This window comes from Babylonia areolata, chromosome 11 (assembly GCF_041734735.1).
Source record: "Babylonia areolata isolate BAREFJ2019XMU chromosome 11, ASM4173473v1, whole genome shotgun sequence".
NCBI classification, from domain to species: domain Eukaryota; kingdom Metazoa; phylum Mollusca; class Gastropoda; order Neogastropoda; family Buccinidae; genus Babylonia; species Babylonia areolata.
The window spans coordinates 14,445,242-14,472,741 of record NC_134886.1 but is presented as its reverse complement, the minus strand read 5'-3'; the positions used below and the strand labels follow the sequence as shown (position 1 = coordinate 14,472,741).

Here is a 27,500-nt window from a genome sequence, read left to right as displayed (position 1 = left end):
ACCCCTCTCTTACCACTCCCCTCCTTTCCAACGTCACTGCCCCTTACCACCTCTCTTACCACTCCCCTCCTTTCCCACGTCACTGCCCCTTACCACCTCTCTCTTACCACTCCCCTCCTTTCCCACGTCACTGCCCCTTACCACCTCTCTTACCACTCCCCTCCTTTTCCACGTCACGGCCCTTTACCACCTCTCTTACCACTCCCCTCCTTTCCCACGTCACTGCCCCTTACCACCCCTCTCTTACCACTCCCCTCCTTTCCAACGTCACTGCCCCTTACCACCTCTCTTACCACTCCCCTCCTTTTCCACGTCACGGCCCTTTACCACCTCTCTTACCACTCCCCTCCTTTCCAACGTCACTGCCCCTTACCACCTCTCTTACCACTCCCCTCCTTTCCCACGTCACTGCCCCTTACCACCTCTCTTACCACTCCCCTCCTTTCCCACGTCACGGCCCCTTTACCACCTCTCTCTTACCACTCCCCTCCTTTTCCACGTCACTGCCCCTTACCATCTCTCTCTTACCACTCCCCTCCTTTCCCACGTCACTGCCCCTTACCATCTCTCTCTTACCACTCCCCTCCTTTCCCACGTCACTGCCCCTTACCACCTCTCTTACCACTCCCCTCCTTTCCCACGTCACTGCCCCTTACCACCTCTCTCTTACCACTCCCCTCCTTTCCCACGTCACTGCCCTTTACCACCTCTCTTACCACTCCCCTCCTTTCCCACGTCACTGCCCCTTACCACCTCTCTTACCACTCCCCTCCTTTTCCACGTCACTGCCCCTTTACCACCTCTCTCTTACCACTCCCCTCCTTTTCCACGTCACTGCCCCTTACCATCTCTCTCTTACCACTCCCCTCCTTTCCCACGTCACTGCCCCTTACCACCTCTCTTACCACTCCCCTCCTTTCCCACGTCACGGCCCTTTACCACCTCTCTTACCACTCCCCTCCTTTCCCACGTCACTGCCCCTTACCACCTCTCTTACCACTCCCCTCCTTTCCCACGTCACTGCCCTTTACCACCTCTCTCTTACCACTCCCCTCCTTTTCCACGTCACTGCCCCTTACCACCTCTCTTACCACTCCCCTCCTTTCCCACGTCACGGCCCCTTACCACCTCTCTTACCACTCCCCTCCTTTCCCACGTCACGGCCCCTTACCACCTCTCTTACCACTCCCCTCCTTTCCCACGTCACTGCCCCTTACCACCTCTCTTACCACTCCCCTCCTTTCCCACGTCACTGCCCCTTACCACCTCTCTTACCACTCCCCTCCTTTCCCACGTCACGGCCCCTTACCACCTCTCTCCCACTGGAAATGAATGAATCAAACCAAGTTATACAAATGTGCTGTCTTATGAAAAAAGACTTCATTCTCCATCTACCCTACCCACCCCTAACCCAACATCCATAACCAGCCCTCCCCCATTAAAAGAAAATATAAATATATAGATGAAATAAACGATTAAGTAAACAAACAAAGGAATGAATGAATAAATCAATAGATAAATCACAGTTCGCAGCCCCCCTTTTTTTTCATAAACCCTCATCGTCCTTCTCCTGACCCTACCCTGTGGCCCCCCTCCTCCCCCCACGTCCCCCTCCCCCACAATGCCCCCCTCCGCTCACCCCCCAACCTCCCACTCACCCCCTACCCTCACCTCCACCCCGGGGTCGCTCAGTTGCCGGCTGCCTGCAGAGGGGAGACAACACACGCAACATGGCGTGCTGGACAGCAGTGCTCTTCATTTCCATACAGCCCGCCTCCCCCCCCCCCCCCCCCCCTGCTGCTTTAACCAAATTAACCACAGTGTTTACAGACATTTTTTTCTCTTTCTTTTCCTTCCTTTGTTGCAAGCGTCATCTCTCTCTCTCTCTCTCTCTCTCTCTCTCTCTCTCTCAGACACACACGCACACTCACACACACACGCCAACACATACACAGCATACACACAAGGAAGAAGAGAGAGATGGAAACAGAGAGAGGGAGACAGGAAAAGAGTGAGTGGTAGGGGTCGTGTGTGTACGTAAGTGTGTGTGGAGAGAGACAGACACAGAGACAGACACAGAGAGCCACAGACACAGAGACAGACAGAGAGAGCCACAGACACACAGACAGATGGAGAAAGACAGACACACAGACAGATGGAGAGAGACAGACACACAGACAGACAGAGAGAGCCACAGACACACAGACAGATGGAGAGAGCCACAGACACAGACACACAGACAGATGGAGAGAGCCACACACACAGACAGATGGAGAGAGCCACAGACACACAGACAGACAGAGAGAGCCACAGACACACACACAGACAGATGGAGAGAGCCACAGCCACAGACAGATGGAGAGAGCCACAGACAGATGGAGAGAGCCACAGACACACAGACAGACAGATGGAGAGAGCCACAGACACACACAGACAGATGGAGAGAGCCACAGACACACAGACAGACAGATGGAGACAGCCACAGACAGGGGAATCGTGACAGGTCTGTCAGGGAGAGGAAAACAAACATGCCCATAAACTAAGCAGCCAATCAACGCCTGGAAAACAACAACAGCAAAAAACGTTCCCGGCGGAAATGCCACGTGAAAATTCCCCCCAGTTCATGACTACAGAAGTAATGCCAAACAGCATCTCGAACCGTAGTGACCTTCACCTTTATTCAAGATGTTGAGGGAAGGTCAGAGGTGAAAGGTAACACTGGTGCTAACTAGTGGCCTGGTGGTTTAGCACCCAGTTAGTGAAGCAAGTGTCCACAGGTTCAATTCCCGCGTGAACCGGGATCTTTGCTGCCCGCTGGGCCCCCAGCCACCCACCCCTCCGTCAGATCTTGAGGGTGCCAGTCATTTGGATGGGACGTTAAAACGATGTCCCGCGTGCATCGTGCACTCAGCATACGAAAAAGAACACATAGTAACACAGAAAGAGTGTTCCCTGATACAATTCTGCAGACGACTTTCACAACAAAACAACACAATACACCTGCTGAGTGGAAACAACAACAAAGTGGCGTTGCGCTGTGGCGATCCGCTTTCCCCGGAAAGATGAGTTCTAATCCCATAAGGAGAAATGTGTTGTGCAAAAAACAACAACAACAAAACTCCACCAAAAACCGACCTCCAAAAACAAACAACAATAACAACAACAAAACAAAAAAACCGACCCCCTACCCCCTCAACCCCCCCCCCCCCCAAAAAAAAAAAACAACCCAAAAAACACATCGCTACGATTTGATATACACACACGTGAGCGCGAACTTTTTTGCTGAAACGCAGCCCACATACATTAAAGTATTTCATCACACACACACACACACACACACACACACACACACACACACACAAACCAATTCCAACATTACAACCATTTGCCACCTGAGCATAAAAAGCATGAAACACACACACACACATTGCGGAAGAGCCGAAGAATCGATACAAATTCTGAATAAAGCCAACCATGACAGTGAAAGACAAAGGAGCACCGCCGGCTGACGGCTTCAGCACCTGAGATCACCTTTGTACATGTTCATCAGCACTTCACACCTGATCACCTTTACAACCCGTAGCGCAGTGGATAGCGCGCTGGACTTCTAATCCAGAGGTCGCGGGTTCGAATCCCGCCGGGGATGACTTTTTCTCAAGGCCTGACTAAGCGCGTTGGGTTACGCTGCTGGTCAGGCATCTGCTTGGCAGATGTGGTGTAGCGTATATGGTTTTGTCCGAACGCAGTGACGCCTCCTTGAGCTACTGAAACTGAAACTGAAACTTTTTCATTTTGTTTTCATGGAAACGCTAACACTCCAGAATGTTCATTCACACACACACACACACACACACACACACAATGCTCGTGTGCGCAAGCATTCACGTACGCACGAACGCAAACACACACACACACACACACAAACACACTAACGCGCGCACATACACACAAGCTCGAGTATATACAAAGACATATAGGTATACAAAATATATCACAGACAACATTCACGCAGTCGAAAGAGTAACCCCATCCTGACTGAGGCGCTGCTACTGGTCAGTGCCGTGACAGTGCAGTGCAGTGTGAGGTGTGGGGTGGGTGATGCAGTACTCACCCAGGTGCCTGTAGCGGGCCCGGAGGTCCGTGTAGCGCGGACCGCCCCCCTCCCCCAGCAGGGACACCTTCACCTGTGTGGCCAGGTCCACGCCCTGCACACCACAACAACGCTGCTGGTCATCCACGTCTTGCCTCACTCAGGATGATACCGGTTCGCCTGTTCTCACTTCGCCTTTGTACTCAGTTGCCCTGTGTGTGTGTGTGTGTGTGTGTGATCAAACTACACCGTCAAAAATTCACATGAAGACGAAGGTGGTATCTTGTGATGCTACAGACGATGATGATGATAGCGATGATGATGATGATAATGATGATCGTGGCGTTGACGATTACAATGACGATGATGGTGACATCAATGAAGCAATCACACGTCATAACTACGTCACCGATGACAACAACGGTGATGACAACAACAGTAACAACGACGATTCAGTGCCAAACCCGACAAGACAACGACACCACACCGTTCCTCTTTCCGCCCCGACCCCCTCACACACACAGCACATACCATCCACACCCCCCCCCCCAACCTCCTCCGCCAACTCCCCCACAAACAAAACACACCCATCCACCCACCCCCAGTACACAACACAGCACTCACAACACACCCACTCCCCTCCCTACACACCCCTTCCTACCCCCCTCTCTCACCTGGCTCTCTCTCTCACCTGGCTCTCTCTCTCACCTGGCTCTCCCCGTTCAAAGGGAAGGACGGTGTCCGGAAGTGGCTTGCTCCGCCCCCCATCATCCCCGACCCCAGGGGGGGCGTGACCTTGATGCTGAGGACCAAGGCCGCGGCCACCACCACGGTCAAGGCCAGCATGGCCGTCAGTCCCACGATGACGTAACGCAGGCGTCGGCGCGTGCGCTCCAGGGTCAGGAGGTCATGCACGTGCTGCTCGTGCGCGGGAAGTAGACTGCGCATGTGCGAGGGCAGCGACTCGGCGTCGGTGATGGTGTAGACCTCGCAGCTGCTGTCCACGATACTGGACTTGGCCTGGGGAGAAAGAGGGAGGCCTGGAGACTGCATGGACATTTGATTTGATTTGATTTGATTCTATTCTATTTCAGTTTTCCTCTAATGGAGACGATGGTGACGACGACGATAATTATGGTGATATTCAAAACAGCACTACTGGAGTGGCCGTAGCAGAATCGGTTAGGGCGATGCGCGTCTGTTCCAGTGATCAGGGCTCGATGCCACGTTTCGGCATGGTGTTGTGTCCATGAGAAAGGCACTTTACTCCGATTTTGTTTTCAATCCACCCACGTGGGAATGGGTACGACAACTGCAGCTGATGATATTGTTACGTACAAATGTACACAGAAGACATCAAATATGCACGCACACGCAGACTCACATATACCATGCAGACATTTACCACCCGGAATCGTCTCCTGGAATCATGGCAAAGAATAGCATTAGAAAAGAAAATCTCTCTCTCTCTCTCTCTCTCTCTTTCTCTCTCGTTCTACTGATTGATTGCAAACGGGATTTTGGAATCACACCAAATCGACTGAAAGTTGAACACGTCCTAATAATCGTGATTTACAGCCTTACATGCTGAGGTGATTTTCTTGAAACCTAACTTTTTGTTTAGTATTGTTGGACCTATCAGGTGTATTTCAAGATTTAGACTCGGCATCGCTGATCTGGTTGGTCACTGTTTAAAGTAGAAAACATTTGAAAAGTCTGATTTATCATGCCCTTCATGCGGTAGAGTGGTAACCTGGTAGTAGTACCCATGAATAGGAAGCGAGTATTCAAGGGTTCAATTCTCACACACGACCTAAGATTTTTTACTTCCCCCTACACGAGACAGAGTGGTGGTCTGAGCGCTAGTCATTCCTATGAGACGATAAACAGTGTGCAGCAAACACTTAGCACACGTAAAAGAACCCACGGCAATAAAAAGGTTGTCCCTGGGGAGAGAAGTATAAAATTTTGCTTTGATAGTGGAACAAAGTGAAACAAATATACTTGCAGACAGGAAATGGGAGATAACTGGGTGGCGCTGCACTGTGGCGACACGCTATTCCCGGAGAGAGCAGCCTCAGTTCCACACAGGAAATATATTCTGCGATAAAAAGTAATACAATACACTATGCTAGAATTTTTTTTAAAATTCAGGGCGGTGTTGTGAAGCAATGACAAAATTCATACAACCTAATTACTATAAACAGCTTTTGCGTTTGAGTCGCATTTGTCGTGACTGTTGGGTGTGATTTATCTCTGTGCTCTCTTTTTCACTGGCACGTTTTGTCTTTCTTCCTGCCGGTCACATTGTCTCTGTATCTCTCTCTCTGTGCCTCTAATTCAGTCTCTGCCCCTGTCCCTGTGGCAAAATACACTATGCAAGCAATGCCATGTGATAGGAAAAAAGAAACATGATGCGACCGAACAACAGTGATTCACTGCGAATAACTGAACCTGCAAGGTGATCCGTTGTCCTTTTCACACACGTGTGTGAGATGGCAGGTGCGTGCATGTCTGCGTTTTGTGAGGCGGGTACCTGCATTGTGGTGGTGGCAAGAGAACCGTGTGCGGGCGTGTCTGGAACTGTGCTCACGGCTGTTTGTAATGCCTCCTTGTCCAAAGGGCTTCTGTGCTGAATGGACAATAAAACGTTGTTTCTGTCTGTCTGTCTGTCTGTCTGTCTCTCTGTGCCCACCCCTCCACCCCTCTCTCTCAAATCTGCTGGATGGACACTTGAAGTAAGAAACAATGTAACATGTAGGATACCTTTTCTTTTAATGTTTTATTTTCTGACCTCAGTCAGTCCAGGCAGTTTCACAGTGTGTCCACCACCAAACTCATTCCACAATCGTTGTGCCAGTTTACGGCCTCAGGCCGTAAGGTTAAAGGTTAAAGGTCCCATAGTCTTCTACGGCCACGGGGACAGTGGATTGATAATGATCCACTGTGTCTGAGGGCCCGGCATGGGAAGGCTGGGCCCAATCCTCTCCTTCCGCCATTTTAACTCACTCAGTACGGCCAGTCCTCTCTTCTCCTCTACACAGACCCCTCGGATGTCCAGTGGGTGTCTGAATGACGCAACCTTTAGCTTCCGTCGTCAGAATTGTGGTATTCTTTGTCAACATTCACGTCTTCAGTATATAAGAGCCTTCCGCTTGCAATATTTTGATGATGGTAATTGGGGTGAAACGCTGTTAACGTCGTCTCTTTCGCCGTTCGTATGGAGAGAGTTAACCTTCCAAGATCGAGATCTGGTACCCACTGACACCTAGGTGGAGTGACAGAACCTGAGTCAGTCTATCCCAACGCGCTAGTCAGGCCTTGGGTGCACGCATGTTTATTTGTGTACATATCTGATTGGAGTTTTCTACAGAATTCAGACATTGCAAAACTTTTGTTGCCCTGGGTTCTTTTTCAGTGCGCTAAGTTCAAGGCGCACACGGGGACCTCGATTTATCGTCTCATTCAAATGGCTAGACGCTCAGTTTGATTTTCCAGTCAAACTTGGGGGAAAGGGCTCCAGCGGGATCCGAACCCACACCCCCACGGACACTGATCTGGCACATGAGCGTCTTATCCAATGGGCCTCCAACCATGATCACATGGAATCTAAGAGTCGCGAAAAACAAGTTGTTGTTCTCCAAATCAGGAGGAGTGAAAAAAACAAAAGATCGTCACTGGCAGTGAGGGCTGACAATAAACAACGACTTCATGTCTCTTCTTTCCTGCTTTTTACTGGTGAAAAGCACGTGTTGTTGTCATTGATCTTGCTTGAACCAAGTTATCTAATAAACCTGTCGCGCTCTTTCGGGTCTTAAGGCTAATAAACATGTGTGTGTGTGTGTGTGTGTGTGTGTGTGTGTGTGTGTGTGTGTGTGTGTGTTCGCGCGCGCGCGCGCATGCCCCTTTCTCTCTTCCCCCTTCTTTCAGTCTTGTCCTCCTATGATCCTCCTTCACAGTTTGTATTCCCGCAAGTCCCCCCTCTCTGTCACCTACCATCCCTACCTCCCTCCCCTCTCTGTCACCTACCATCCCTACCCCTACCTCCCTCCCCTCTGTCACCTACCATCCCTAACTCCCTCCCCTCTCTGTCACCTACCATCCCTACCTCCCTTCCCTCTCTGTCACCTACCATCCCTACCTCCCTCCCCTCTCTGTCACCTACCATCCCTACCTCCCTTCCCTCTCTGTCACCTACCATCCCTACCTCCCCCCCTCTCTGTCACCTACCATCCCTACCTCCCCCCCCTCTCTGTCACCTACCATCCCTACCTCCCCCCTCCCCTCTCTGTCACCTACCATCCCTACCCCTACCTCCCTCCCCTCTCTGTCACCTACCATCCCTACCTCCCCCCCCCTCTCTGTCACCTACCATCCCTACCCCTACCTCCCTCCCCTCTCTGTCACCTACCATCCCTACCCCTACCTCCCTCCCCTCTCTGTCACCTACCATCCCTACCTCCCCCCCCCCTCTCTGTCACCTACCATCCCTACCCCTACCTCCCTCCCCTCTCTGTCACCTACCATCCCTACCTCCCCCCCTCTCTGTCACCTACCATCCCTACCCCTACCTCCCCCCCCCTCTCTGTCACCTACCATTCCTACCTCCCTTCCCTCTCTGTCACCTACCATCCCTACCTCCCTCCTCTCTCTGTCACCTACCATCCCTACCCCTACCTCCCTCCCCTCTCTGTCACCTACCATCCCTAACTCCCTCCCCTCTCTGTCACCTACCATCCCTACCTCCCTCCCCTCTCTGTCACCTACCATCCCTACCTCCCTCCCCCTCTCTGTCACCTACCATCCCTAACTCCGTCCCCTCTCTGTCACCTACCATCCCTACCTCCCTCCCCTCTCTGTCACCTACCATCCCTAACTCCCTCCCCTCTCTGTCACCTACCATCCCTACCTCCCTCCCTCTCTGTCACCTACCATCCCTACCTCCCTCCCCTCTCTGTCACCTACCATCCCTACCTCCCTCCCCTCTCTGTCACCTACCATCCCTACCTCCCTCCCTCTCTGTCACCTACCATTCATACCCCTACCTCCCTCCCCTCTCTGTCACCTACCATTCCTACCCCTACCTCCCTCCCTCTCTGTCACCTACCATCCCTACCTCCCCCCCCTCTCTGTCACCTACCATCCCTACCTCCCTCCCCTCTCTGTCACCTACCATCCTTACCTCCCCCCCCTCTCTGTCACCTACCATTCCTACCCCTACCTCCCTCCCTCCCCTCTCTGTCACTTACCATCCCTACCTCCCTCCCCTCTCTGTCACCTACCATCCCTACCTCCCTCCCCTCTCTATCACCTACCATCCCTACCTCCCTCCCTCTCTGTCACCTACCATTCCTACCCCTACCTCACTCCCCTCTCTGTCACCTACCATCCCTAACTCCCTCCCCTCTCTGTCACCTACCATCCCTACCTCCCTCCCCTCTCTGTCACTTACCATCCCTACCCTTCCCTTTCTCTCCTGTCACCTACCATACTTACCCCCCCCCCCCCCCCCTTCTCTCTCCCCTGCCATCCTTTCCCCATCACCCACCTTCTAATCCCCATCACCACAGCTCGGTGCACGCCAAGAAACAGCGACAGTAAACTTGGATTAAAAAAAAACAACTGCCTTCCTGACTTGTTCTCTCCCCCCCCTCCTCCCCTATCTCCATCCACTCTCCCCTCTCTCCACGGTGCTAATGAAGGAGACCGGCATCACACCAGCAAGTCCTTCACATCCCCGTTACCTCCCCTGACCACGTACAGGGGGCGCTGTGTCAACAATGGCTGGCGACTGCAGAAATGCCACACATCCCACTGAGGAGTTGACCATCCGTGTGGTTCTCTCCCCTCCATCCCCGCCTCTTTTTCTTTCTTTTTTTCAGTCTAGTTTCAACAAACAACGAATGCAAAGAACGGTGGTTCAAGACTGACCCGTGGGTCGGGGCAAGGGGAGATGGGCTGGGGGAGGGGGGGTTAAAGGGCAGGGAAGTGGGTTTGTTTGGAGGGTGGTGGGGAGGGAGAGGAAGGGGAACCTGAAGGGAGGAGCGGAGTGGAAGGAGTATGGGAGGGAAGGGGAGAGAACGGTGGAGGGGGGAGATGAGGAACTGGAGGAAGGTGGAGGAAAGACGAAGGAGCGAGGGGTGGAAAGCGAGAGGGAAAGATCGATCTTTTCCCGCGAACAGATCGGTGAGGCTGGACAGAGGGAATCACCGTCAGGCAATACAGAACAGGGCGGCGTGGCAGAATGGGCCGGGGGGTGAACTTGTGATCCACTGGTCCTCAGTGACCAGGGTTCGAGGCCTCGCCTTGGCACGGTGCAGTGTCCTTGGGAGAAGCACTTCATTGTGACTTTCCCTATCCCATCCAAGTGTGACTGTGTACCCCACTGCGGTTGGGTGAGGTTCAGACAGCGAGGACTGGTGATTGAACGAATGAGCCTACTTCTTGTTTTTGACATCACTCTATAGGATATGTGTAAAAGATCCACGTATGTAATGTTTCAATGCCCCCAGGCGGCACACAAAATCAACTCCTTACTTTGCATTGCCTGGCTCCCCGCTTTGCCATGCCGAGCCCTGGTCACAGCTGGTAGGAATTCACTGCCCGGGTGGCCGTACAGGACCTCAGCCGTTATTCTGATCTTGAAGTAAAACACGTTCGTTCGATAATAACTGACCGGACCCAAAAATGAGACTCTGAGATTGTTTTGAAGTTTGAGGATTTTGTAAGTCATACACCCCTTTCCACTGAAGATTATAGAGGTAGTAAGAATGTTAGTACTTTCCTTTTTCTAAAGTCTTTTCATGTGTGTGACGTTAGATGCAATGAGAGAGGATAAGAATTAAGATTAAAAAAAAAAGCGTGAAAGAAAGAAAGAATGAAAGACAGAAAGCAAGTGTGTGAGAGTGTGTGTTGTGTTCTATACGTGAAAACGCATTCGCAAATGAATCATTCCCCCGTATTCATCTTTAAGACATACCTAATAAAGATGGATGACATGCCTGAAAAGGCAAACATTCAACGAGAATATGAACGGAAAGAATGAGACAAAGAAATGATGCGAGGGGATAGGGAGGGGGGTGAAGAGAGAGAGAGAGAGAGAGAGAGAGAGAGAGAGAGAGAGAGAGAGAGAGAGAGAGCTACGCACGACCCAGCAACATACGTATACGCGCACAAGCTCATTTGTAAGTCTGCACGATGCATATATGAACAGACTCTCTCTCTCTCTCTCTCTCTCTCTCTGTGCAAACGCGTGTACGCTTTGTACATGTTTGTGTTCCTGCATGTGTGCGCGCGTGTGCGCATCCATTATGCATCCACATAAATTGAAACCTACATCCACACAGCACGCTCCTTCCTGTTTCCTTGATCTACGAAGCGAAATTATAAGAAAGTAAACAGATTATGCAATCCTTCCACGAAAAGAAAATACAGGCAGTGATCTCAACGACTGTCCCCCTAAAAGATGCATCACAGAAAATTACAGCATGTGTGACCCCCCTCTTCCATCTCACATACACACACACACACACACACACACACACCACACACACACACACACACACACACACACACACACGCACACGCACACACACACACACACTGTTCTGTTTTTCGTTTGGGAACACGAACAGAAAGGTACAAGCAATCAAACACACGTGGTTTCCTCAATGCCCCAGCCTGACTTCTTTCTGCCCTTCCGTCTGTTGCTCCGTTTCTCTTTACCCGTGTCTCTGTCTCTCTTTGTAGGACTCCTTTTGTCTGTTTGTGTATCTCTAACCTGTCTCTGTCTGCCTGTGTATCTCTATCTCCGATTATCTCATTTGTGTGTCTCTGTCTCGACTTGTGAATCTCTGTCTCAGACTAGTCGATCTCATTGTAGGTCTCCTTATGTCTGTTTATCTCTAATCTGTGTCTGTCTACCTGTGTATCTCTATCTCCCGACTATCTCATTGTAGGTCTCCTTATGACTATCTGGGTATCTCTAACCTGTCTCTGCCTACCTGTTATTCTCTACCTCGACTGTCCATTTGACGGTCTCCTGCATATTGGATATCTCGGTCTGTGCAGCTACTGTCTCTGTCCCACTATCTATATATTCCTGTCTCTGTCAGAAAAAAAAATCACAGCTTGCTCCAAGAAGATCCTGGTCCGGGATATTTCTCCAGATATTGTTTCCCGTTCCCTGAATGAAATAAAGATAATCATGAACATTACTGAATGTGTGGTTCGTCCGTCGGGATCGACGAGGACCATCTAGTCATCCTGGAGGTGGGTGGGTTGGGCTCTGTGGGTGAGCAGATGACTGGTCAGGCCAATCCGCGCCCGGAAGGTTCTGACGCAGTGTGGACAGGGGATAGTGGCGGCTGTCGGGAACGTGCTGGCACTGCTTTTCCTGGCCTGTCTGCGTTGCTCTGCTGCAGCGATTCTGTTGGCCTCACAGGATTTGGCGCCTTTGTGGACAGCTGAACGCCACTTTGGTCTGTCCATTGCATTCAGCTCCAATGTGTCGTGGCTGATGTTGAAGGCCTTCAGAGAAGCTTTCAGAGTGTCTTTGAAGCGCTTCTTTTGGCCTCCATGGGAGCGCTTGCCATTATGGAGTTCGCCGCACAGCAGTTTCTTGGGGAGCCGGTGGTCTGGCATGCGAACATCATGGCCTGCCCAGCGCAGCTGGGCCTGCATCAAGATGGTGTAGATGCTGGGCAAGTTTGCACGAGTGAGCACCTCTGTGTCAGGGATCTTCTCTTGCCACTTTATGCCGAGAAGTTTTCTGATGCTGATGGTGTGGAAGTGGTTCAGCTTTTTGGCGTGGCGTTTGTAGACTGTCCATGATTCACATCCATAGAGCAGTGTGGTGAGAACTATGGCCTTGTATACTTTGAGCTTCGTCTCCAGGGTGATGCATCTCCTGTTCCAAACGTTCTTATGGAGTCTGCCGAAGGCAGCGCTGGCTTTGGCGAGTCTGGCATTCACCTCATCGTCGATGACAACTGTGCGAGAGAGTGTACTGCCCAGGTATGTGAAATTGTCCACCGCGTTCAGTTGTTGCCCGTTGATGAAGATGTTTGGTTCAACGTAAGGCTTTCCTGGAGCTGGCTGGTGCATCACCTCAGTCTTCTTTGTGCTGATTGTGAGGCCAAATTTGTCACAGGCAGCAGAGAACTTGTCGACGCTGTGTTACAAGTCAGCTTCGGAGGCAGCGTTGAGAGCGCAGTCATCAGCAAACAGGAAGTCATTGACAGTGTCTGTCCTCACCTTGGTTTTTGCTTGAAGCCTCCTGAGGTTGAAGAGTGAGCCATCTGCGCGGTACCTGATGCCAATGCCTACGTCAGCGTCTCTGAAGGCATGAGACTGAACAGGGTGGGGTGCTTGACTCCATTGGAGACGGAATGGTTCTGAAGTCTCTCCGTTGTCTTGGACTCGGGCCTGCATCCCATCATGTAGTTGCCGTATGATGGTAATGAACTTTCTGGGACATCCGTACTTCGCCATGATTCTCCAAAGGCCATCTCTGCTAACAGTATTGAAGGCCTTGGTCAGATCGACATAGGTGGAGTAAAGGTCGGCGTTCTGTTCCTGACACTTCTCCTGGAGCTGCCTGGCAGCAAAGACCATGTCGATAGTCCTGCGTTCTTTCTGGAAGCCACACTGGCTCTCTGGTAGGAGACCTTGCTCAAGGTGCGCTATGAGACGGTTGAGTAGCACTCTGGCCAGAGTCTTGCCTGCGACGGACAGCAGGGATATTCCACGATGGTTGTCACAGGCCTGACGATTTCCTTTGCGCTTGTACAGGTGTATGATGGAAGCGTCTTTGAAGTCCTGTGGAACTGCCTCATGCTGCCAGATGAGCTGGAACAGCTGATGAAGCTTCTCAGTCAGCGCCATACCACCTTCTTTGTATACCTCAGCTGGAATGGAGTCTGAGCCAGGGGCTTTGCCATTGGATAGCAGACGGATAGCTTTCTGGGTCTCCTCCAAAGTTGGAATGGCATCCAACAACTCACTGACTGGTACCTGGGGGAGTCGGTCGATGGCTTCATCATTGATGGTGGAAGGGCGGTTCAGTACACTGTCAAAGTGTTCAGCCCATCTCTCAAGGATCCCGTCCTTGTCAGTGATTAGGGTAGAACCATCAGCACTGAGGTGTGGAGCAGACCCGGAGGTGGTGCGACCGTAGACTTCTTTCAGGCCGTTATAGAAGTTCTTCATGTCGTTCCTGACTGCAAAGCGGTATGCTGACTAGTGTGGTGTGGAGCAGGTAATGTTTAGGGTACCTTTTCTAGCCCCTTCCTCATGCCATGGAGGTGAGCAGTGCTGTCCTGAAGAGGGCTGCTCAGTCGCTCAGGGGGCTGCCGATCTCCACCGCTGCTCCAGTCGGTGAAAAACGACCCTATGGCCTGAGCCGCCTGTGTGCAGGTCCGCGGCTTCGTCGCTCGCCTGTCGCCACAGGGCTTGGGGAAAGTGATGGTATGGGATGAAGGATGACTGATGACTTGCGCAATGACTTTGTTTATAGTGAGGAGGAGTTGCGCACCGTCGACCTCACTCTCTTGTCCGAGACCGTCTGTATCCAGTGGCAAGCCGAGGTCAAGACGACTGGAGATGGAAATGGATGCAGTGGATGACCAGGATGTCCTATGTGCCTCACCCTGCCCTCAGCACTCCACAGTGCTCTGCTGCAACCGCCTTCCTCTCCGTTGAACCATGAAAGTTTCTTCCGCAGAGTCCGCCGGATCCAGTCTTCACATGCTTGGGTAGACAAGCCCTAACTCACCGAGGGTTTGAGACCCGTCGGCTACCCTCACCTAGTTTAGCCAGCCTGTCAAAGCCCTTGCCCGGGGGTTGAGCGCTGCCGCATGCTAGCAGCTTCTAGGACCCATAGGTGAGAGCTGGGTGCTGGTGGGGACCAATAGAGGACGAACCACTCCCGGAAGAGCGTGACAAGCCCCCCCCCCCACCTCTAGAGGTACTACCCCCTCCCGTGCACCCCCTAACCCCCAGCCACATTACTGAATAGGTCCTCGGTGAAGTGGTCTTAATGACGTTAAGTATTTTGAAAAAGCATTTCGCTTTCTCTTTGAGAACTGGGTGGTTTTCAGCACTGAAATTTACCAACTGCAAATGATGAATATATACTATATATATACATACATACATACATATATATATATATATATATATATATATATATATATAATTCATTGCAAAAAAAAATGATGCTTTTGCAGTCGGCTGGGTTATAAACAGCTTGGTTTGATTTGAATCTCTGTCTGTCGGCCTGTGTATCTCTCTTTCTGTCTGTCTCTGCCTTTCTGTGTATCAGTCCCTGTCAGTGTGTATCTCAGCAGTCTGTCTGCTTCTCGCTGTCTGTATGTATCTTTCTGTGTGCACACATCAGCCATTCCTTACCTGAACAGCTCAGTCTGCCTTCCTGTCTATCTCTTTATTATCTGAGCATCTTCGACTCTATCTGTTTTTGTCTCCCTCTGTCTGCGTGTATGTCTTGGTCTTTCTCTATCTCTACATCTCTGTCTCATGGTCTGTATATCACTTTGCCTGTTTCTTTCTCTCCATCGCTGTTTTCGTCTGTCTGGATAATAACATGTGTCTGTCTGTATATCCACGACTCTGCAGAATGCTTCTTGCTCTCTTTCACCACTTCCATTTCATATCGTAATATTTTATTTAAGGCGTGAAACGAAAGTGCTGTTGTACTCTCTCTCTCTCACGCACGCACGCACGCACAGGCACACCACCGGAATATTCCCCCAACATACACACACACACACATACACAGGCACCCAGCCACACACAACCACAACACACTGCAGAGGTTGAGCCCAGTCAGGTGCTAGTTAGAGCTGATTGTGCTGGCCATGGCACGTGTGTGTGACATGACAATACTGCTGGCTCTCAGCCCAGTGGTGATCATCAGCCAGTGGGTTCTGACCCCCCCCCCCCCCCCACCCCCTTCCGGCCACCCTTACCCCCACTCGCCCACATATACAACCCATCCACCTTCAACATTCCTGTAAAATACTGAAGCAGATCTAAATAAGTGAATAAATACAGAAAAAAAAGCTAACAGACAGATAAGTGAATAAATGGTCATGGAATGGTCAATAGACGAATAAATACATACATTTATTAAAAGGTACAGAATATAAGAAGATGAAATAAGTAATGAATAAATAAATGAATACGCAGTGCTTCGGTGATTCCAGCACAGTGCTATTATTTTACTTAAAAGGCTATATCTACAATAAGTAAATTAAAATTTTCAAATTGTAATATATGAGTGAACAAAAAGATAAATAAACACACCTATAAATGACATGAAAAAATAAACACAAAGGTCGTGAATGAGCAGAATGAACTGTATTTATGTAAGTAGTAAAAAAACAAAATATGTTTTACCTGAACTAATTCTAACTGGACAAATACACAACCATGAACACACGGAACTGTATACATGGCCTAACAACAGAATACGTGACTATGTGTAATAAACAGGAAGTTTAAAAAATACTGGAAATGAGGCCAACTCTGCAACAACAAAAAACAAGACAGGGAACTTGAATAAAATGGACTAGATACCACATGATGTGAAAACGTGTTTCAGTTATATATGTATATATGTATTTAGCGAGAGCATGAAATATTCCAGCGTGTGTACATACGGGTGTGCGACAATGTTTATATGTGTGTGTGTGCGAGTGAGTCCGTGTTGGCGTATATGCGCGTATGTATGTATGTATGTATGTATGTATGTATATATATATATATATATATATATATATATATATATATATATATATATATATATATATATGTGTGTGTGTGTGTGTGTGTGAGATAGGAGTGGCAGAAGAGAAGGAAGCAAGGGAAACAGAGTGAAGGCAGCCAGCAGAGAAGTGCAGTGCCAGGCATGCAGACAAACAATGCCAGGGGGCTGTCTGTTGACACATCCCTCGTGTGCCCTTTCTGTCTTTGTTGTTGGCCCACACCATCAATCCCCGCCACGGCCACATGCACGCACACACACACACACACACACACACACACACACACACACACACACACACACACACACACACATGTACACACACGCGCGCGTGCGCACCCTACACAACTACAGCTAGTACTGTGGTGCAGACTGAAGAAAGAGCCACAACAACAACAACAAATAAAGAGAGGCTGGTGGAAACAAACTGAACCAAGGCCAGAAAGAAGACGACACCATGTGGGAGAGAAAAATGGCACTGTAGATTATCCACCAGGATAACGGAAAACAAAGCCAAAAAGCGAACAGAAAACAGGACATCAAGACACAAGATACAACAAGCATACTTTATCATCCTTGAAAGAGAATATCAATTGTCGATACGTTCCTTGAGAGAAATAAATCAGTATGAATTGGTAGCACATAAACATGGATATCCAGAAACCCGTGATAAAGTAGAAACATCTGCACGCACAACACACACACACACACACACACACACACACACACACACACACACACACACACACACACACACACACACATCTATCTATCTATCTTCATATATATATATATATATATATATATATATATAGAGAGAGAGAGAGAGAGAGAGAGAGAGAGAGAGAGAGAGAGAGAGGTACATAGTTACATAGATAGAAAGATATAATTATTGTTGTTTGAAGTCGCCTTAAGAGTACTCAAATACATAAAATCATTAAGGCGACCAGGTAAAAAGCTCTATCTGTTTCTACTGAAAACCGATTGCTATCAAAGACAATATAGACAAATCTACCTAAGAGGATTAAAGTGGCCTAATTTCAGCATCGATTTCCAAATGAAGGTAGAGATAGCCCGGGTCGCCTTCACAGTAATATTCAATGCAGTCGTCCGAATGATGAATTAATTCTTATACACACATTAACCTCGACATCTCAATGGGGAACACCAAATATGCTGACTAGACAAAAGGGGACAGCTGGTGTTGCTGTTTCTGTTGAATGATAATTCTAATAATAATAATAATTCTAATAATAATAATTCTAATAATAATTCTAAAGAATATATGACGACGACAGAGAAGAAAGTTCACTCAATGACAGCAAACTCAACACAGACAGATGGTCACTTGTACGTGGACCTGTGGAATCCACCCCTAGTTACCTGATGTCAGGCACAGCGACACAGACAGAACAAGGTATCCCCACACTCACTGAATGACACCACACTTCGTCACTTCTAAAGCCACTGCCGCAAAGAAACTTAACACAGTTAATGACGAAAATACGCGACACCACCCGCCTCCCCCTGCCAACCTTTCATAAAAAAAAAAAAAAAAAAAAAATTCCTAGCTCTGCGCCTCACCCTCCTTAGCCTCCCCATAAATCTCTAAACAAATACAAGGGGAAAATAAGAATTCTTTAGAACTGGCAGGAACTCCACAGCAAATTACTACGAAACACTGCCACAAATTCTCTGAGCTAATAACACGTCGTCCCTGCACGACAAACACCAGGAATCCCTGGCCAAGATCGGAAATCACCAAACACACACCAGAGATCCTTAACAATCCCAGAAATCCCCAACAAACATCAGAAATTCCCAACAAACACCGGAAATCCCCAACAAACGCCGGAAATCCCCCAAAAAACATCAGAAATTCCCAACAAATGCCAGAAATCCCCAACGAACATAGAAAAAAAAAATCAGCAATCCCCAACAAACACCAGAAATCCCCACCGAACATCAGAAACCCACCAAAAACACCATGTATCCCCCAACAAACAGAAATCTCAACAAATACCAGAAACCCACCAAAAACACCATGTATCCCCCAACAAACAGAAATCTCAACAAATACCAGAAACCCACCAAAAACACCATGTATCCCCCAACAAACAGAAATCTCAACAAATACCAGAAACCCACCAGAAACACCATGTATCCCCCAACAAACAGAAATCTCAACAAATACCAGAAACCCACCAGAAACACCATGTATCCCCCAACAAACAGAAATCTCAACAAGTACCAGAAACCCACCAAAAACACCATGTATCCCCCAACAAACAGAAATCTCAACAAATACCAGAAACCCACCAAAAACACCATGTATCCCCCAACAAACAGAAATCTCAACAAATACCAGAAACACCCAACAAACAGAAATCTCAACAAATACCAGAAACACCCACCAAACATCAGAAATTAACCGACAAGCATCAGAAATCCCCAACACAGATCAGAATTCCTCAACAAGATAAAAACTAAAATCCCCAACAAACACACCAAAGCCATGACAGACATCCACACACCCTACACAAACAACACAAAACAATGTCTGTGACTGCTGAGCTGTCCTGTCATGGCACGGCAACATCTGGTGCAGACCTTCAATCGGGGAATGAACAAAATAAGAAGGAACAATGCTGATGGAGCTGATCGGCAGCAACATATGCCTCACCCTCCTGAGGAAGGAACATCGATATACTTGTGGCTGTAAAGGCTTATATGTGTATTTGAAAACAAACGGACATGCACTCACACGCACGCACACATGCAAGCAAGTAAGCGACTAAACAAACGTTTGTACACACACACACACACGCACGCACGCACGCACGCACGCCCGCACGCACGCACGCACACATATGTTTTTGGACACTTCCTTTCTGCCGATTATAGTGCTCTTTCTTCATGCTCATTAAATAGAACAGATTTCTGGATAGTATGCTATGTAAGTATCCATTATTATTATTATTATCATTATTATCTACACCCACAGTAGACCCGCACATACTTTTAAAACAACAAAACGAAAGGAAAACGAAACCTCTCTCTCTCTCTCTCTCTCTCTCTCTCTCTCTCTCTCTCACCCCCCACCCCCCCAAACGTCAATTTCCATTTAATCTCCCCTTTCAATTCGCCATCAGTCACCCCAGTCCTTGTCTTCATTCAATAAATCTCCCTATTCTGATTTCTCATCGATTCCAGAATCTCCTGTTTCAGTCACCACACGCACGCGCATGCACGCGCGAACACACACACACACACACACACACACAAGGATGGGTGGAGAGGGGAGGGGCGAGATGGAGAAGAAGAGGAAGGGGAACGGATGGACCGAGAGAGAAAGAGGAGGGAGAAAGAGAGAGATAGGGGACGCACACACACACACACACACACACACACACACACACACACACACACAAAGAGAGAGAGAGAGAGAGAGAATATTCAAGTACCGTCTAGAGAGAAAGAGACAGAGACAGAGAGGAACTGACAAAGACACACAAATACACAAAATGAAACAGACAGAATGGGAGACACGTAGAAGCACGAAATGATTTCTCTACGAAAGCACATTTACCCCTTTGTGTAGGAGCGAGCACATTCCGCTTCAGCCCCATAAGAGTTAATCCCTGTAGGCAGGTATACTGTCTCGTTATCGTGATGATGCGGATTTCAAAGAAATTCCATGGATGTGAAACGTGAAAATGGAGACAGCGTACGTACGAATTCCTTCATCTTAAACGCTTATAGCAAACCCGTAAAATCATGACATATTTGCAGCATTTTGGAGAGAGAGAGAGATAAAAAGAGAGACAGACAAAGACAGAGGCAGTGAGATAGAGAAACAGACAGTTAGCTAGCCACAGAGAGTGGGAGAGAGAAAGAGAGATATGGAGAGAGAGAGAACCCTTGTAATGTCAATCTTAACAGCCCCAATGACATGGGGGTACAATCACAACAACAAAACAATTATATATATATATATATATATATAAAGATAAAAACGACAAATCAAAACATACGATGTGTGAAAATCAACTGATACATAATTTTGTCCATCCTTTTTACACTTGTGATGAGAGGAAATCACAATATAGGGTGTCCCAAAAAAAGTGAACCGCTTTTTGCCAAGTATTTTCTCAGCGATAGAGAAACCGAATTCATTGTAATTTTTTACACAGTAACCTTAGGGTATCAACAACATGTTTGCAAAATATCTAAACGTTCGAATGCATATTATGCGAGTATTGTTAAATTCAAAACAGCATGTCAAAAAATCCAATATCAGAGCTGTGCAATGTGACCTTCATCATGTTCATGCCAGCTGCCAGGTGTTGGCATCTGTCAATCAGTGTCAGTCTAAAAATAGCCTGTATGGGTGTCAAGTCTATTGATTTTTTTTTTTATTGTCTGTATCTAAAATCAGTTCTGTCCAAAGTTTCAGTTTGGAAGGATCAACCATGCCTTTGTGTGAAAGTGATAAGGTTACCATTGAAAACTGTTTCAAGGAGAAAGGCTGGGGTGGAAGAAAGATCGTAAGGAATTTCCAGGCAAGGGTTGAAGTCATGTCATTGTAAATAGACTGATTGCTAAAATATGCACTACAGGGTCAGTAGCACGTAAAATTGGCAGTGGAAGACCCAAGACTGCATGTTCGGAGGAGCACAAAGACCGTGTTGAGGAACTGATTCAATCCCAGGAGGAGAACCCAGGGACCCACAAATCTCTTAGAGAAGTTGCAAGCGATTTACGGAAACGGAAACGAGAAATTCAGCCATCTCGCCTGTATTTTATTTTTCAAAAAAGATAATGGTTTCAGCTTGAGTATCCTGGAAAGAAAAAACAAACATTCATTTTATTGATACTGATAGATCCAAGGTTAATAGTGAAAGCTGCATTCAGTTATTGGATGACAATCTTCTCCCGGATTGTAGGCGTCTTTATCCTGGAAAAAAATACGTGTTTCAGCAAGATGGGGCTCCTTCACACACAAGTAGGGTAACCCAGACCCATCTGGAGGAGGCTACACCAGAATTCATCAAGAAGGATGAATGGCCTCCACAAAGTCCTGACTGTAACCCAGTGCCATATGGGACTGTCTGAATGAGACCGTGTACCGGGGAGTGAGAGACAAATTGACCGAACAGGCGTTAAAGGACAGGATAATTATGTCATGGGAGGAGGTATCGGTGGAAGAAATACGTAAAAGCATTTCTGCTTGGAAGAAACGGCTTCGTTTAATTCGTGGAGGAGGATGGAGGCCATATTGAGCATAAACTGAAATAAGTGAGTTTTCCTCTGATACTGGATTTTTTGACATGCTGTTTTGAATGTAACAATACTCGCACAATTTGCGTCCGAACGTTTTAGATATTTCGTATACTTGTTGATGATACCCTCAGGTTACTGTGTGCAAATTTCCAATGAATTCGGTTTCTCTGTTCACTTTTTATGGGACACCCGATATATGATGTGTGTGTGTGTGTGTGTGTGTGTGTGTGTGTGTGTGTGTGTGTGTGTGTGCGTGTGTGTGTGTGTGTGTGTGACAGACACACAGACAGACAGACACAGGGACAGAGAGAGAAGAATGGCAGACAAATTTAGATAAATTTACAGACAAACATAAAATAATCGTCGATTTTCTGGAATATATCAAAAAGCGAATAAACCGTCACGGCAGAAAATGAGAGGGAAATAATCGACAGAGAAAAAACAAAACAAAACAAAATAAAACAACACACACACACACACACACACACACACACACACACATGCATGCATGCACGCGTACATGCACACATGAACGTTTGAAGAAGCTGTGCCAATCGAAGATGTCTCTTTTTAAGCTTTTGCACGGAATGATCATATGATCCTATGCATGTGACTTTTAGACAAAATGCTGCCCAAAAGGCATCAAGTGAACAGAATGTGTGTTAAAATGAGAAGATTGAGAGAGAGCAGCACGGCTTTGGTCCTCATACTTCTGAGCAGAGCTGCATCACCAGCTGGTTTGGAGGATCAAGGGAGAGAGAGAGAGAGAGAGAGAGAGAATGGCATTTTTGACCAAAAAGGTTCCAAAAGTGAGGATATGTTTTTTGCTGTTTTTATATTTTGAAATGCTGAGCACGTCTGGTCACCAATTTTTAAACGATCGCGCAATACTATCAAGTCCAAATTACTGAACTACACCCAATCCGCCCCCCTTCACCAAAAAGACTACAGAACCCGGGACTGCACCTTTTCATCATCATTATCATCTTTTTTTTCTTTTTCTTTTTCCTGCTTTCTTTCTTTTTTCTTCATCTTTTTAAAACCAAGGTTGCCTATCTTTTTGAAACCCTTCCGCACACGCGCTTGCACGCAAAGAAGCGTGCCCGCGCATATGCCCAACCCATTAACTATCTAACCAACAGAAAATGATGAAAGGCGCGCGCCCAACTTGAAAGAGGGTTTCTTTTTTTTCTTTTTTTTTCCCTTTTTTTTTCTCCTTCTTCTGTTCCACTATCTAGGGCGCGCGAGCCATGCACTGATTTAGGCCACGGGAACCACCCGACCGTGGAAATCGTAATTCAGAAATTGGCTTCGATCGACAAGTGCAAGTTGTCGTGCTGTCAAGCTTATGCCAAATGATCAAAAGAGAGGGAGGGAGAGATACGGGGAGAAAAGAGGGAGACAGAGAGGGAGAGAGAGAGAGAGGGCGGCGGCGGCGGCGGGGTGAAAGGGAGGCAGAGAGGTGAAAGGGAGAGTGAAAAAGAGGTAGTTGGTAGAGAGAGAGAGAGAGAGAGAGAGAGAGAGAGAGAGAGAGAGATAGATAGAGAGAGAGAGAGAGACTGACAGACAGACAGACAGAGAGAAACAGAGACAGAGAGGCAGAGACATACACTGACCAAAACTGACTCAGTGAAAAAGGCCAGTTTCTCTTTGCTGGCATGTCACTGTTGCGAGTGGTGTGAGGTGCAGATGCGTGTCTGAGTGAAGTAGGTCAGCTGGTCCGACCATACCACGTGGTGGGCAGCTCTTCCATTCACCGAGTGTTGGCAGGGGGTGGGCAGAAAGAGAGCGGGAACGGAGGGCATTATTTCATCTATTTATTTATCTATTTATTTATTTATATTTCTATCTATTTTTACACAAAAATGCATTTTAGTCATCAATTTTTGGGGGGATAAGGGAGAGGAGAGGGTAGGGGGCGGGCGACGGGAACGTGTGTGCGTGCGTGTGTGCTTGTGTGTGTGTGTGTGTGTGTGTGTGTGTGTGTGTGTGTGTGTGTGTGTGTGTGTTGATATTGCAATGTTTTTAAAAGCGAATATGTGAAATGCTTTTATTTGAGAACATATGTTCATTACTCTTGTTTAATCAAGTTATCCGCGCGTGTGGGGTGGGTGGTGGTGGGTGGGGGGGGGGGGGTGCGGTGCGGGTGTGTGCTGATTATCTGATTGTGGTTTTCCGCAATTCATCTTTATTGTTACCTTATCTGTCTATTATAATCAATGTGCAGTATAGTAGGCTATTTATAATTATATTCAAATAATGTTTCTTAATTCTTTCTGTTTTTACATTAAGAATACTAGTTATTACCTGCAGTGTGTGGATGTATGTATGAAACGATGTATGTGATATTATTTTACATTTGTATCTTCGTAATATTTGTAGGGGCTGTTGTTGGCTTTTACAGTTATGGTCCCCATGTTGTTTATTTGTTTATGTTGTGATAATGCACCTGGCCAAATTTCTCCAGTTGGAGATAATAAAGTTATTCTTATCTTATCTTATCTTTCCGAGTCCAGCCGACCACACAGGGCCAAAACCGAACGGCCCAACTAAATAAAAGAATTCAACCGTACCGAGAAAGAACGACAAGCAAATATGACCCTCTGGAAAACGACACACTTCGCGACATGTGTCAGGCGTTTCGCTTCCCTTATCACCCCTCCACTTTTTTTTTAGTCGTAAATGAGGATCTAAAACACTCCAAAAGCCACAGAAAATGGCGATATTGACATAATCAGTGAAAACAAAGACCGTTAGTAACCACCCTAGTGTTTACGACATCACAAAATAAAGCAATGCCTGAGCAAAAGAAACTGCGGAAAAGAGAAAAACACAGTGACAACGCTTACTGGGGAAATGAACGAGGAATGGACTGGGAAAGCAGAAAAAAACACCAGACAATAGTGAAGAAAGAAAAAAAGGCAGTGACAATGAGAAAGGAGATTGAAGCAACAGAAGAGAAAATTCTAGCACAGATTTTCCAAAGGGCGGGGAGGATAATTATTTCTTCTGAAAGATCCTCGGCGACCAAGAGAGAGAGAGAGAAGGGGGGAGGGGGGGGGGGAGAGACTGAGGGAGACAGAGAGAGAGAGAGAGGGGGAGAGGGAGGCAGAGAGAGGGAGACAGAGAGGGAGAGAGACACAGAGAGACACAGTGAGTGTGTGTGTGTGTGTACACGTGTGCATGTGTGCGCAATGTGTGTGTGTGTGTGTGTGTGTGTGTGTGTGTGTGTGTGTGTGTGTGCGTAATGCCTGCGTGTATGAAACAGTTCTTTGCCTGTCAGTCTTGCTATCATTTTCGATATTTCCTACATCACTTACGCACCGCTGGCGTCCGTACGTGAACATGGCGTGTGTGTTTCCGTTTTATTACGGCGTTGAAAGCCTTTGATTTCTTGTTTGCACCCATTTATGTCGAACGGATTTTATGTGAATGAACGATGTTACCCCCATTTAGGTAGCCGTACACCGTTTTCTCTCGGGAAATGATAATGTCACTGGGTTGTATCGTTTACGACTTTTCGCTTTCAGTGATGTTAAACGTGACAAGGTTGTTTTGTGTCACCGAGTGAGTGAGCGCGCGTATGTGTGTTTGTGTGTGTGTGTGTGCTCAGTTGTGTGTGCGTATGTGTGTGCGCGCGCGTTTGTGTGTCGTGTACATGTATGCGTGCGTGTGTGCATTTGCACACGTGTGTTATGTGTATATGAAAGTGAGAAAGATAAATCCTGGATATTCTCAAGCGAGAGAAACATATGAGAGAGAGAGACAGAGAAAAAAGAGGGAGAGAGAAAGAGAGACAGAGAGAGGGGAAAGAGAGAGTGAGAGAGAGGGAGAGAGAGAGAGAGAGGGGGAGGGAGAGAGAGAGAGAGACAGAGAGGGGGAGGGAGAGAGGGGGGAGGGAGAGAGAGAGAGAGAGGGAGAGAGGCAGACAGGGAGAAAGAGAGGGGAGAGAGAGAGGGGGGAGGGAGAGAGACAGACAGAGAGAGGGAGAGGGAGAGAGAGGGGGAGAGAGAGGCAGAGAGAGAGAGAGAGGTCCGAATTTCAGACAAAGAATAATGACTACATGTTGTGATAAGCCCTGCTGTGTTGCCAGTCTTGTAGGCAACAGTGCTGACACTGTTCCAGGCACAACTTGATTCGTGTGGCACTCCTGCTGAACGAGGCCTTCCTCTTGCAAAAGAGGCGACGATGACAGTGTTTCACCGCTACTGACATCGTCAGTGTCACAGTCAGGAGGTTCCCACAGTGAAGAGGTGGATGAAGGCAATACAGGCTGGGCCATTCACACACACTGGGCACACGTGGTCTGTGTGGAGGAAAGATAAGGAAGACTCGCTGCCCGGGTGAGTTAAACCTTGAAGGAAGCTGGGCGTGGTCAACGTTGGGGCCAGCTGATCAAACTCCAGGGCTCAACCAGCCAATAGGGACAAATGGAAAGTTCACCACACAAAGTGCAAACACAAAATGCCGACGGAACCGAATCTGCTTTCATCTCCAAAGGCTGTCGTTTTCGGGTGTTTCATTTTCACTATTAATTCATTAACTATGATTCCATGAAGACTTTCACGGTTTCCACGAAGCTCTTTGGGATCTCTTTTTCTTTTTGGATTTATAACACGTGCCTTGAGTTTAGGTTTGAAATTCTCGACTCGGACTCTGACATTTGACAAACACATGACAACAGGACATATGGGACTGAATCACAATACTGTCGGTCATCGGATCAGGTATCGTGTACGGATTAACAAAACTGATTCGGCGGCACAATCCATTGCCTTCTTTGTACGAGGGCCATGGGCGATGTGGCCATTTCTGTGTATCACCCGCTGATGCTGAGGCGAGTGCAGGAGCAAGTAAAGGCCTCTCACTTTTATCTGAGTGCCTCGAACAAAGTTAATTCACCTTTAACCAGTCTCACAGCATCTCGTTTTTCTTTCTCTCTTCTGCGCCCCAGAATTTGGGGCATTTTGCTTTCCATATTTCGATGATGATGAATGATGATGGGGGTGATGGTGCTGTTGGTGTCCATTGAGGTTTGGGACCACCTGACAAGGCTGCACTCCCTCACTGTATCCCGGCGTGAACCAGGTTCACAGATGCAAACGCCTGCACGGCTGGTCAGCAAATTTGAACGACACTCCCAAAGACGCAACCGTGAAGTGGACGACCATCAACTTGTCACGGTCTTCCCATTCGAGCCAAAAGCACACTAAGATCTGGCTAGAGCCGGCAAAACAACAACAACAACAAAACAACTGAACATTAGCAACCAACTGCCACCCCCTCCCCTCCACCCACCACAGAACACACTCTGACAGGGCTCAAACCCGCGTCCCTCCCAGT

General features: G+C 47.9%; 1 protein-coding gene and 1 non-coding gene across 2 annotated transcripts in view; one reads left to right on the top strand and one right to left on the bottom strand.

Annotated features, from left to right (window-relative positions):
- The window catches only part of LOC143287303 (uncharacterized), a 61,854-nt gene that overhangs the window by 12,872 nt on the left and 21,482 nt on the right, over window positions 1-27,500 (bottom strand). The window contains exons 3-4 of the mRNA XM_076595251.1: window positions 4,799-5,110; window positions 4,112-4,205 (exon numbers count right to left, since the gene is read on the bottom strand). Coding sequence (XP_076451366.1) covers window positions 4,112-4,205; window positions 4,799-5,110 — 406 coding nt within the window. The remainder of the gene's footprint in view (window positions 1-4,111; window positions 4,206-4,798; window positions 5,111-27,500) is intronic.
- On the top strand, window positions 3,575-3,646 carry Trnar-ucu (transfer RNA arginine (anticodon UCU)). Its single transcript has one exon. It is a non-coding gene; the product is annotated as a tRNA-Arg (tRNA).